The sequence below is a fragment of the Cyprinodon tularosa genome, unplaced genomic scaffold (genome assembly GCF_016077235.1).
Source record: "Cyprinodon tularosa strain WSP-4 unplaced genomic scaffold, ASM1607723v1 ctg151, whole genome shotgun sequence".
NCBI lineage: Eukaryota > Metazoa > Chordata > Actinopteri > Cyprinodontiformes > Cyprinodontidae > Cyprinodon > Cyprinodon tularosa.
The window spans coordinates 445722-460020 of NW_024038343.1; the positions used below are offsets into that span (position 1 = coordinate 445722).

The 14299-nt window shown below is 38.3% G+C and overlaps 1 protein-coding gene across 1 annotated transcript; it reads left to right on the forward strand.

Moving 5' to 3' along the window:
• Nucleotides 1–2298: 2298 nt before the first annotated feature.
• si:dkey-256h2.1 (uncharacterized protein LOC337520 homolog) lies at nucleotides 2299–13171 on the forward strand. Its single transcript, XM_038279565.1, has 12 exons — nucleotides 2299–2854; nucleotides 4693–4835; nucleotides 4917–5092; nucleotides 6590–6750; nucleotides 6957–7097; nucleotides 7530–7651; nucleotides 8329–8497; nucleotides 9792–9937; nucleotides 10100–10224; nucleotides 10313–10439; nucleotides 11248–11381; nucleotides 12958–13171. Exons 1-12 carry the CDS (start codon nucleotides 2415–2417, stop codon nucleotides 13081–13083), a joined length of 2010 nt encoding a protein of 669 aa, XP_038135493.1. The 5' UTR covers nucleotides 2299–2414; the 3' UTR covers nucleotides 13084–13171.
• The last annotated feature ends 1128 nt before the right edge of the window (nucleotides 13172–14299 follow it).

Below are 14299 nucleotides of genomic sequence, written 5' to 3' on the forward strand. Positions count from 1 at the left end.
TAATTACCTTAACTTTCAAGGCTCCTTTTACATTACAAGATATGTCTCACCTGTTTGATTTCTAAGCTCTAGTGATATCCATCCAGTTCTTAACTGAAAGTGTGTTTTTTTTTAAACAGGTGATCCACAGTTTGTATGTGGATAGTTGTAGGTCTACAGAGAGGCAAACATATTTGCATGCTTTTACGCACAGTCACAAGGTTCTACATTTGCATCTGTTTAGTGCGTGATTCATCTTGTTTCAATTACTCTATTGGCCTGTACCTACATCTTCACATCTCTTTCATCAAATATCATGATGGAGTTGATGCACATTAGATTAACATTATCTGGCCTTGTGGAAAAAATACATTTTGCCTCATTATTTTACTGTAGCCTACTTTGTTTTGCGTTATTTATTCTGTTAAATTTAAAAACCCACAAGACAAAGTTGTGTACAGGTGCTGGTCATAAAATTAGAATATCATGAAAAAGTAGATTGATTTCAGTAATTCCATTTAAAAAGTGAAACTTGTATATTATATTCATACATTACATACAAACTCATATATTTCAGATGTTTATTTTGTTTAATTTTGATGATTACAAATGACAACAAATGAAAATCTCAAATTCATCATATCAGAAAATTAGAATATTGTGAAAAGGTTCAAAATTGATGGCCCCTGGTGCCACACTCTAATCAGCTAATTAACTCAAACCACCTGCAAAAGCCTTTAAATGGTCTTTCAGTCTAGTTCTATAGGCTACACAATCATGGGGAAGACTGCTGACTTGACAGTTGTCCAAAAGACGACCATCGACACCTTGCACAAGGAGGGCAAGACACAAAAGGTCATCGCTAAAGAGGCTGGCTGTTCACAGAGCTCAGTGTCCAAGCACATTAATAGAGAGGCGAAGGGAAGGAAAAGATGTGGTCGAAAAAAGTGTACAAGCAAGAGAGATAACCGCACCCTGGAGAGGATTGTGAAACAAAACCCATTCAAAAATGTGGGGGAGATTCACAAAGAGTGGACTGCAGCTGGAGTGAGTGCTTCAAGAACCACCACACACAGACGTATGAAAGACATGGGTTTCTGCTGTCGCATTCCTTGAGTCAAGCCACTCTTGAACCACAGACAGCGTCAGAAGCGTCTTGCCTGGGCTAAAGAGAAACAGGACTGGACTGCTGGTGAGTGGTCCAAAGTCATGTTCTCTGATGAAAGTACATTTTGCATTTCCTTTGGAAATCAAGGTCCCAGAGTCTGGAGGAAAAGAAGAGAGGCACTTCATCCACGTTGCTTGAAGTCCAGTGTAAAGTTTCCACAGTCAGTGATGGTTTGGGGTGCCATGTCATCTGCTGGTGTTGGTCCATTGTGTTTTCTGAGGTCCAGGGTCCACGCAGCCACATACCAGGAAGTTTTAGAGCACTTCATGCTTCCTGCAGCTGACCAACTTTTTGGAGATGCAGATTTCATTTTCCAACAGGACTTGGCACCTGCACACAGTGCCAAAGCTACCAGTACCTGGTTGAAGGACCATGGTATCCCTGTTCTTAATTGGCCAGCAAACTCTCCTGACCTTAACCCCATAGAAAATCTATGGGGTATTGTGAAGAAGAAGATGCAATACACCAGACCCAACAATTCAGAAGAGCTAAAAGCCACTATTAGAGCAACCTGGGCTATCATAACACCTGAGCAGTGCCACAGACTGATCGACTCCATGCCACGCCGCATTGCTGCAGTAATACAGGCCAAAGGAGGCCCAACTAAATACTGAGTGCTGTACATGCTCATACTTTTCATGTTCATACTTTTCAGTTGGCCAACATTTCTATAAATCCTTTGTTTTTATTGGTCTTCAGTAATATTCTAATTTTCTGATATGATGAATTTGGGATTTTCATTTGTTGTCATTTGTAATCATCAAAATTAAACAAAATAAACATCTGAAATATATGAGTTTGTATGTAATGTATGAATATAATATACAAGTTTCACTTTTTAAATGGAATTACTGAAATCAATCTACTTTTTCATGATATTCTAATTTTATGACCAGCACCTGTACATGAATAAAAAAAGTCTTTTGAAGATTTAATGGCACATAAAATTAACAATAGTTCTATCTATCTATCTATCTATCTATCTATCCCCTTTGTTGTTCAAGCATGACACTGGTTTCTTACATTAAATCAGTTCCATCAATTAAAGATAATACAAGGAAATGAATAGCAGAGATTGCATTATCGTCAGTATTTTGTCCCTGCAGGGTAGCCATAGTGAGTGGCTTGCCCCGCCTCCAATTTAAAAGAGAAGTTAAAAAACGTCTGTTTTGGTCTTAGAGGAATTAATCTCAGGTTCAGTTTCTCGGTGATGAGGGTTCGGAGGTCTTGGTGGTGAGTTCGTGGTCCTCGTGCGGCGGTGGGAAAAATGGCTTTGCGGTCTGCGCTGCTCTGGTTCCTGTTTGTTGTGAGCGCTCATGTGACTGACGCTCAGTGGAGACCGAGGAGCCGGATGATCCTAACCGATGCCTCTCACCACCAGCCGGTCCAGTGGGGATTTAGTAGCGCCAGTCCTCAACCCAGTGCTGGCCCGGAGCCTGGTGACCGGGCCCCTGCCTTCCAGGTCCCCACTTTGGACGGGAAGTTTTCCTACGAGCCTGCAGATGCCCTGAACGGGTCTGTGGTCATTCACGCCTTCACCAACAAGTCCGGGTTTCTGGAAAGCCTTTGGAGCTCTGAGTCCTCTTTGAAGAGTCTGGTTGAAGGTCTGCCAGGTCGCACACAGTTGCTCTTCCTGTCGCTGGATGACTCAGCGGTCAGTGATGCTCTGTGGATGCGGGAGCAGCTGCACCGGGCCGCGGCGGACAGGTGAGCTGGGAGGACCCTCTGCTGGTGGGGATGGAAAAAAACAACAACTGCAGATTCAGTTTTACTACAAATTCTGCAAAATAATGCTCAAAATAAACTTTCCTACGTTACTTTTTTTCTCTTGCTTGTTACTTTTTTTCTCTTGCTTGTCCTGACTGTTAAAGATATCGCTGAGGTTTACAGTAAATTAATATCACAAACTTCAATTAATTTAATTGTATAATAAGGCAGATGAACAGAGATAGAATGGAACATTTTTAAGGTGAAACATGATTTTAAAATAATTACTCATTTGAAAAGTCTGGTGTACATTTGGCATGGACGCAGAGGCGTAGCCAGAAAATGTTAATAAGGGTGGCCAGGCAATAAGCAGTGTACACCAGAACCTCAGGGTCAATCAACACTGTTCCAACAGGACAATTAATGAGCAAAACATCCATACTTTCTAAATAAACTATACTTTCCTACAGCCTTTGCTAACCAATAGACGCATATATTTAAACATCTGTGCTTTCTAAATAAAAGGTACAGTGGATACAATTCTTTCAGTTTTGACCAATGGCGTAATGACACAACAATATGCCCGTAAGCAACATTATCTGGGTGAGCTCCCTATGAAGCCCCCATATTGTATGAGTGTATTAATTACCAATAACATAGTAATTAAAAGTACCACTGTCTGCTTTGCTATTGGTGTCGTGTATAAACAGCTCACCATCCTGTTGAAATCTGCCATATGTTGGGGTATAAATTCGGTCAGTCGGATCTATTATCAGGTCGGTTTACAACAAATTTTTTGCACCAGTATATCTGCAAAGAGACGTCCTAGTCCACAATTGCGTACTGCAATCTCTGCTTACCAATAGTTCTGCCATTGGTTTTGAGATCTGGGGTGTAAATCTTTTCCATTGCCATTACTTACCTACTTGTATCAATAAACATTCTGCATGAAATTGATATTTACAAGCACTAATATCTACATAATATGATTATTTGATAAGTTTTTATTAAAATTGTTATTTATCTATGAATTCAATGAAGACTCCCAGATGACTTGCAGAGACACATTTCCTCTTTACCCCATATGACACAAAATCTAGCTCTGAAAAGAGCATTAATTCTGTATTTATCATATTTGTTAGTATATTGATGTGTATAATTAACCACAAACATTTTTAATGTTTTGAATACTCCACTTCAGAGAGTATTACTGCTGCCACCATCTGTCTTAGAGGGGGAAAAAAGGGTAGGGGTGGCAAATAATTGGCTAAGGCCCTGGCCCCCCATCTAGCTTCGCCCCTGCATGGATGTAATTTTGTGGGAGGGACGAAGGGGACATGTCCTCTGCACTTTTTCAAACGTCCATTTTTGTCCCTACACAGACAATCGTCGAGCACTAGGAACAAGCAGAAAATGGCAGGTCAAACTGAAGCCTGCTTCCTGAGTTTAGACCGCCCACAAGCTCGTGATTGGCCCCCATCTTTTCTTGTTTGATTGACTGTCACCGCTGTCACTCCTGAGAAGCTCACTTAAAAACATCTAATGTGTCACTAAATCGGGTCTGTGATTGGACGCTTAAACACGCTGAAGTTATTTATATTAAAAATACTTTCATCCCCACCCCGACTTCTGAAATCAAAATTTCGTCAATGGTATTTGGCACCCTGTTAACACTAAAGAATTAACAAAATCATGTTTGTTAAGAAGCAAAATGTGAAACAAGTTAATGTGGTAATAGTTTTAATGCAAGTCTTCTTATGTCATTCTCACTGTCTGCTGAATAAAAACTGATAAATAAATATTCACTGCGATTTCTTTCCTTCGTCTCTTTAAACCAGTGCCAAGAAGGAGGTTCTGACCCGACTGCACTTCTCCCCAGTGCCGGTATTCGCTTTAGGTAACTGGATCCCCAATGTTCTTTACTACTGGGGCTGCATGGGACACAACTGTGGCCTCTCTCAGGCTGTTTTCACCTCTGATGGTAAGAAGACGCAGATTTCCTGTTAGTTCTCAGGCTTCTGTAGAGCAGGTCCCTGATTGCCGCCTCTGCTAATTCCTGCAGGGTGGAAAATGCCAATCGTTATTAAGAGGCTGGATGCCAGGTATGATTGGCTTATGGGGCGCTGGAGCACCAAGACCTATCAGCTGGTTGATGCTGGAGATGGCTGTGAACCCTCCCCATCGTTAGGGGGCGCTGTGGCCTGGGTGTCTGAAGGGAACTGTTCTTTCTTTACAAAGGTCTGATGGGCTGGGCACAGGTTGCTTCTCAGCTGATTTCAAAGTTTTTAATAAAACATTTAACTGCAGCATGATAAGGTTTTGCTAGCCTTAATTAAGCTAACTGGTTCAGAAGTTTGTTTCTATCTGTTGTTTAGTCGCCTTTAAGAAACTTAAATAGTATAATGGTGGATTTTCGCAAATATTTGAAAAGACTCTCCACTTAAAAAAAAATACACATGCACAATGCTGTACCCTCTCACGAGAGGGATCGCCTATTAAACGTGTGCGAGAGCATGCACAAGCCTATTTCTCCATGTGCACACTCTGTTTTAAAGTTGCTGTTTGCATCGCTCATACAAGCTTACTTTCAAAAAGAAGATTTGCAATTTTTCTATTATGTCAGACTCACCACCGGTAAGTGAAAATGGGGACGAGCATGTAGGACAGCCATACATAAACATATCACCATAATGATTAGGGCTGGGTAAAAAAATCGATTTTGAATAGATTCCTTTACATTTTTGCAAAATCAATGTCTAGGTAATGTGATCGATTAGTTCTATAGTGACGCGTGACGTTCACATCAAATCAGCAGGAAAGATGCTCTCAAGATGACTTCAAGCCAGACAGCTGCAAATATAGCCAATAGGTTGACTGAAGACATTAACAAATGGGGTCTGACCAGAAAACACCCTGTAGTTGTTACAGACAACGCTGCAAATATGGTTTGTGCATTGAAGATAATGCAGCTCATGCATGTCTGCTGTGTCACGTCTACTTGCTCAAGTGAGGCTTCACTTTTTGCACTTTTGAGACAGTTTTGTTCACATCTCATGTTTAAACAGTCTGATTTACAAGTTTGCACTTTGTGTTTAATGTTACAGGAAAAAACAAAATACATGAGTATTTTGAAACACAGTTGAACCACTTTCATTATTGTAAAAACAGATCGAATCGAAATTAATCGATTTAGAACTGCATGAATCAAAATCGAATCGACTTTGGCGTAAATACCCAGCCCTTATAATAATTGACAATTAGGAGGACCACTTATTTTGATGATCCACTCAGAAAATGAATACCCTCCACTATATTTTTAAGATAAAACCCAATGAAATATAATATGATTACTAAATATTGACTTAAAGGGATATCTGTATTTACCAAGGTACATTAATTATTGTTTCGAATTTTCAGACTACCTCTAATTCCCTTCTATTTACCTCCAGTTTTAGTGGTCTTGGGTCAGCAGCTCTACAGGTTTCTGGCTTATTCCTCATCTTCTGTGGCTTTAGCTTTAGCGTTCAATACTTTTAGCTTCATTGGAAATTTTGTTCTTCAATCTTACCTTTTCGACTTGTACCTTTGTAAGAAATTAAGCTAAATTGGTTTACTAATGCACTTTGAAAGGAGATAAAAAAGAATATTTCTATTATTTTCTCAGCTGAAATTGTTAATAACTGTTTGACTAATGTGAATTGATGAATGAAGTCATAGATTGATTTGTTCCTCCAGGTTCACAGCATGGCTAAGTCCAATGCCTCTGGCGTCCTTGTGTACTCGCTCCCTGGAAATCCCATCCAGGATATGAACTGTGCTGGAGATGAATGTTACTTTCCTCTTGGTATCCCGGCTGCCATGGTCCATCAGGAGGTTTCAGTCACCCAGGCGCTCTTGTAAGACAACTTCTTCATTTGCTCTTTTTTAAAGTTCAATATTTCTGATGCCTGATTTAGGCATCATCATGTCATTTAAACCAGCTGACCTAATTTAAACAGAATTTTTATTTTAAACTTTTTTTTTTTTTTTTTATTTAACTGCTACTACTGTTTTTAAAATTGTCTTTACTTTCTTTTTCTAATTTTGTGGTTCTGTTTTGTAGGTCCGGACAGGCAGTCAACCTTTCCTTCCAGACCACCCCTTCCCCAAATTTCTTCATCGGTATTGACCAACAGGGGGCGCTGGCTGAGATGGGCTGGTTTCTCTACCCATCATTTAGCTTCGTTAACTGGCAGGCTCAATGGTGAGGATGAGAGAAGGGCTCTTCATCTGTAAATCATTGAGCGGCATTATGTTTCATTGTTTTTTTTTTTTTTTTGTGTGTGTGTGTGTGTGTTTTTTTTTGTTTTGTTTTTTTTTTTGATAAAATCTTAGAGCATTGTCAGATTTTTCCTTTTATGGATATTTTGTTGTCCATTTTTACATGAATAACACCAAAATCCTATCCTAACCTATAGGAATTGGTAGATTTATTTAAAAAAATCAGATGCTGAAAATATGTTTCCCTTGGATCAGATCTCGGCCATGAGCTACCCAGTTTTGTTAGTCCCACAGTTCCACTGGCAGCTAAGAAACCCCATAGTATAATGCTACCACCTCCTTGCCTGATTGTCGATCATGTCTATATGAGCTCCAAGAAAGCCTCGTAATTTTATTTTATTGCTTTTGTCTCCAGGTTTGAATTCTCTGCTGGTCTGCAGAGCAAACTCCAAAGTCCTGCAAAAGTAATCCCAGTGTTTGACCAAGTCACAATGCAGGGAGACAAAGGAGCTGTTGCCACAGTCGATCTGCCATCAGGTAACCTAATCAGCTCTATTCATGAGATACCAAACCCACTGTTAGATGTTTGTTTAACTATCAGATAGTATGACTGGTCATGAGTAAAATGATTTAAATTCAATTCTCCCAATAGATTAAGGTTCGTTTTTAGGTCACATAAGAACAGTGGAGAATGAGGTGAACGTTTTCTGTAGAAAACGCTGTCATTTCAGCACCCATTTTTTGTCTGCCCTTATGTTGACCCATAGCTCCAAACATTTTAAACCTGTATTTAATGTTGCAAATTCTCACGTATCCATGCGATGAAAACCACAGATAAGGCAAAAATTCTTTCAGTTTTTTGAAGATTATCTCTTATTTTCTCCTCGTACCTGCTATGATGCATTAGTAGATAAATTATTATTTTCATGCTAATCGGTACTACTGTGCTTCTACCCTGTGAAGTTACCACCTTGCTTTTCCTTTGGCTGGAAGAAGTAGGCAGTATTTCCCTAGAGAGTGCTTTTGTAACTTATCTAATAAAATGTTATCTTTTTCCATTTCAGCAGTGATGATTTCTGTTATGTTGCATTAAATTCAGTTTATCCATATAGCGCCAATTCACAACACATCATCTTAAGGCTCTGTACAGACAAAACAGTTGAGTCAGACATTGAGGTTGGCTAATTTTCTATTTATGCTATTTTTGTCTGCAGATTTAGGGAACTTTGATATGCTGGAGCTGGATGCGTCGCTGTCATGTCCTGGCAAGAGGGACTCGTCCTGCGCTCAGTGGGACCACACCGTCCAGCTGTACGTGTGCTGCGATCAGCTGAGTCAGTACTGCAACACAGAGCTGGGACGGTGGATCACTGCGTTCCGAAGGTGACTGCTTACAGACGCTGCCGCTTCTTGTCATCTCCTCTTTTATTAACACTCTGTTTAATAGATGCATATAATTTCTCATAATGCAATGACATTTTGAGATGCCACACATGCTTTGAAGAACAGCTCTTTTTCTGCATGCTGTTGGCAACTTTTAACAGCTAAAATCAGATGGATCCACTTTTGACTTTTTTTTTTTTTTTGCTGAATTAAATTAGAGTGGACACAATTTGGGTCAAAATTCGGTTGAAATATTTCAGAAGTTCTTCGATTTTTATTCAGACTTTCATGTATTTAAAGAAATAATATATCGGTTCTAGGAAGCACAAACTCTAAACACCTATCCGTCCATCTCTGTATTCTATATTGATTTCTCATTTTAGGTAAATGGAGTCAATGAGGCTCTTTTAATGATAATTTCTACAAAAACGTCTCAAAAACAGTGCATAACTGTGGAGATGAAAGGAGAAGGTGGATTTTTTATTTTTATTTTTAATCAATACAAATTTAAAAGGTTTTCCATAATATTCCTCTTTTCTATTATTTTGCTCTTAGATACATTTTGTTCCAATTAGTTTTTGCTGTCAGAGTCAAGCTGTGTTTAATGTGAATCTAAGTGTTCTTTTAGGGTTGTTGGAGAACATATATGAATGAATAAGATCATGAGAACCAACAGGACACAGAGGACAGGCTCTGGAGAAATGTGTGGAGAAGCTGAAAGCCAGTTCTGGGTATAAAACAACTTCACAAGCCTTAAAAAGCTCAAAGTGGGCTATTTACTCCCTAATGTGAGAATGAAAATGACCAGAGAGGAGGAGCATTAATCAGAAAGAAGGTCCTGTAATGAGCTGCAGAGATCTTCAACAACCACAGATGTGAGAACCTGTTGACAGGAAAACAGTTTTTTGTTCCCTCCGTACCTGTGGCTCTGTATGGTGAAGTGGCAAAGACAAATTAATTGTTAAACAAAAGCCATAAGAATTTGATTTGAAGACACTTTTCACCTAGTCTGACTGAGCTTAAGCTTTATTTCCAAGAGAAATGGGCTAAAGCTTCAGTCTGTGAAGCACTGGTAGTGATATTGAGACTTGCTCAGCTCTTTACTCTGACCAGCTGAAAAAAGCCATGCTGCCCCCAGTGTTAGTTCTGTGTTTCCTACATGGCAAATGCACCTAACTGTTGTTCTACACATTGTTTTTTCTATGGGAGCTTAATACAAATTGAAGCCATACTTTTAAGGATAAAAAAGGCTAATTTATAAGCCATAGTTGTCTGTTTTGTTGTGTTTTGGCAGAGGGACCGGACACTGGCTGACAGATGTGTCCCCTCTCATCCCGTTGCTGGACAGCAACAAATGCACCTTCACGATGAAGACGGTCCCCTGGGCCATGCCTTGGGTTGTCTCCCTCAACCTTCGATTTAGTGCTCGCAACCAGACAGGTAAACCCTGTGGAGAAATTTAATATCCAACAGAAACTGGTCAAAACAAAAAGCCTCTTAAATGCAGGTCCTGAGCTAAAAGTATTTCTGGATGATGGAAAACATGTATTTGTTGTTTTTAGACATCAGTTTGTTGAAGCAGACAATTGTTTTGTGTCAAAGGTGAAGGTTTAGAGAATCTTCGTCCCTTCAAAGTGACGCCTCTTTACAGCGGGGGAACCTTCGACAAAGACTACAATAAGAGATACCAGCCGATGAAATTCGCCATCCCTTCCTCCACGAAGAAGGTAATGGAGGCTTTTGAAATGATCAGATGGTCACATCCTTCTCCCTCCTGTCTTAGGAGCATCTCACCAGCTGTGTGGACACTTTCAGGTGGAGCTGTTTGCTGTCATCACTGGGCACGGCAGCGACGAGAACGGCTGTGGGGAATTCTGCGTCACCTCGCATCATTTCCTGATAAACGCCATCTATAACAACAGTCAGAAATTTGACTCCGCAGGTGAGGAACGCTCACATTTTTTAAACAAAATTATCATTTTGATTATTTTTTATTGGTGATTCAACAAGCAAACTATTTTAGCAAATATCAGGGACTTTTGAACTAACAAATGTATTTTTAGGGTTTCTAAAATTCCTTAAAAAAATCCCGTTTTATGTTTCAAAATCTTTGCAGGTTAAAACCAATATTTAAAACAGTCATTTCAGGTAATATTTGGGGATATTTTCATCATAGTCTTTCTAAAGATTGGTAGAAATCTACTTCATTTGTTAAACTAATTATAATGTTTAAAAGTTTAAATATGTTTATTATATATATATTATTAATAATAATAATGATAATATAATAATAATGAGGATGAGAAAGATAAGGAGGCCGATGATAACGAGTATAATGAGGTTGAGGATGATGATGATGATGATGATGATGATGATGATGATGATGATGATGATAATAACGAGGTTGATGATGACGATGATGATAATGATGATGATAATGATAACGAAGATGATGAGATTGAGAATAATAATGATCACAAGGATGATGATGATAATGAGGATGATGATGATTTTTTAAAGTATGAGGAAATCCCTAAAGGACGTTTTCTAAACCAAATCTAAAGATACTTTTTGTAGTAATCTAGTCTTATTTAACTAATTAGTTTGATTTAAAGTATCTTCCATCGTTCCAACAAATTAAAGATAACAGTCAGCCAGATTTAATTCACCCTAATACCTTTCAATTTGATCCAATGCACTGGTTGTTTTTTGTTTTAATACGTTTTCTATTTTTACATCTGGATCAACAGGAACAGCCCTCGGCTGCACATTGAGGGTAAAGGAGGGCGCCGTACCAAATGAGCACGGCACCTGGCTTTACGGGCGAGGAGGCTGGTGTGATGGGCTGCAGGTCGACTCCTGGAGGATCGACATTACTAAACAGGTTTTCTCATTTTTACAGCATGTAATAATAAACGGTAGATGTCATGAAGACCTCTTGGTCGGGGGCAGTTTTACCACTAATATCTCTTTTGGTTACAAAGCTACTTTAGACCCTCCTTGGTTGTCTAATAGGAAAGCATTGTTGGCCCCTTGTTAGTGTGGCTGGCAGGAGAAAGCCGCCCCTAAACTTACAACAAAACACACAAGAAGACTTTTGGGACCAAAGAGATTGTGTCCATAACCTCAGCAGCATATTTGAAGAAACCAAACTAAACATATGCAGAGCCTGTCAGGCCTGAAGTTGAGGAGATGAGTAATATTTGTACAGTATCAGAACTGGTGTCTATTTAGGTGCAGATTTGATCACATGCAGTTTCACCTAGGATCCATCTGTTTGGTTTGTCCTGTAATACATTGATCACCCTTCTATCACAAGGCAACATCTCCTTTCAATAAATAACTACTGAAGACATTCACTTCCACATGTGACACTGCATTCATTAAGCAGGTGCTGAAAACCTGATGCCTTTGGACTCATATCCGCTCATAACACTGCAGAGCACCAAGTAGCACAGCTGTCTGGTACAGTATTGAGTCCATGGCTTAAAATGATGTCACCCAATTTCTTAGGCTATTCTTCCAGCAGACCCATCATCTATATGGGAACCAGGGCCAAATGCACTTCCCCAAAAACTCTGACATGAACAGCAGTTTAAGCAGTTCTGGACAAAAATGATTTTCATTTGATGAGCTACACACATAGTCTAAATGAAAACCAGCCCAAACTAGTTGGTTTACTGGAGAGTTGACACCAAATCTACTACAGGAAATGCTGTTAAGATAATAAAAGTTCTGTTAAATGTCAAAATTCACCGGATTGCAATGAGGTGGTAGAATTTTCGTTCAGGAATCGGTATCTATAATCGCAACGAACTAAAGCAATACTGTAAATGAGATTGGGACAACATCCTCCACAGTAGAAGGAGGGAGTCATAAAGTCATTTATAAAATGACTTTTTACAATCTTCTTTCTACAATTTTGAAAAACAATTGATGTTTGATGAAACTATTAAATATAAGGAGTCCCTAATTACAATGAAGAGAGACGGGGACCTCTAGAGGCTCTTCATGTAATTACATTAATTCCTGATGATCCTCAGTGAAAGCACTCTCAGGCTCTCAGTGGGTTTTTCAAAGACACTAAAGTCTCCTTCAAGGGTTTGATCAAAGATGTCGGGTGGATTTTATAACACATTTAATAATTATATGTTATCATATCAGTGTGGTAAAGTGAAGATGCATTCCTTAACCATATAGATGAATAAAAAATTCAGATTAGATTTATAAGTGCTGTCTGTTTGTTAAAAATAAAAACTATTTGAACCAATGTCTGCTTTTACACAATAATTAATAATTTATTAACCGTATAGTGTTGCTGATTAGCATCTTACCTGTATTTCAGTTGTGGCATTGGCTGTAAGGGTTTGTATGTGTGAGATCTTGAACGGCACCCAAAAGTAAATATTCTGTTGCTAATTCTTGTCTGTGTGTTTTTGCCTCTTTCTCACTTTTTTCAGGTGAACATGAGCGACTTTGAATCCAACACCGTTGTCTATTTTGGCTTGTTTAATGGACAGGATCCAAATCCATCTCAGCAGCCTGGATATATCATCATGTCGTCTTTTCTCATCTTTTACAAATGATTTTACTTGGAAAATTTTTATTTTTATTAATTTTGATTAACTGTAACTCAGAATGTGCAATCACTGAATAAATCTCTTTTTTACTTTTTTTTTTCAGTCTTTCCTTTACCCTGCTATCCTAGTCCTTAAAAAAAATAAATCCCTGACTAAAGTAGCAGGGCGCTATTTCCAGATCTTTACTTCAGATTCAACAAAAAAGAGCCTTTTCTATGTTGGTAGGCTCTTCATGAATCTGCTTTGTGTCTCAAGGGAAAGCTGTATTGAGGACATCCTCTTTTCCATAATTATGTTTAATTTAAAACTTTTGGTCAAAGATGGTGTTTTTCAAACCTATTCGTGATGCTGGTGTTTTTCAGATTAAAATCTGATTCCACTTCTGCTTTTCTGCTGATTCTTTTTATCATTATTTTCATAATTGAGTCCAAATAGTTTTGTTTTAATCAAACTGCAAAAGTAGTTTATTTTGACCCGGTATCCAGGGTCCATTTATGTTCAGAAATGTTCCTGAATGTTTAAACTCGCTTGTTATTAAACAGAACAATTCACACGTCAAATAATAAAAATGTTTTATTGAACCACTCCACTGTGATACAGATGTACAGGAGAAGGATTTATCCAAAAGGATTTGGAAATTAAAAAACCATGATGATCCAAATAAAAGTTTGATAGTCATGTATGGTAACAGTTTGATAAAGATCGTAATTTTTTTTTTCTTAAAGCAGACATTTCTGTGGGATTTTTTTCAATATAAACTACCCATGCAACAGTTGGGTAAAACAAATGATAATTTTATTTATGGAATAGGCTCTATAAATCACTGTAAACAGTTTTCGTATATTTGTTTAATAAAAGAAAAAATACTTTCCAAATTTTGGGGAAAGGTTGGCAAATTATTTTATTGTTTTGTCAATAAACATATATATATATATATATATATATATTGTGGGAAGTAGCTAAATATCTTGTGTCAGTACAGGCTCTGTATAGATCCAACACAACTTAATAAACTGATGCTGCTACATATTGAATCACTAGAAATTTCATTTTCAGATGTTAAGCATAGGATAATCATATGCATAGAACAGCTGTTGATATAGTGAATCAAACAGGATAGCTTTTAATTACCCTTCAGATGCTGAAGGATCTGACATTTACATATTCAAAAGAATGGGGACCTCTTATAATATATATTTTTCTGTCACTACATATGTTTAAA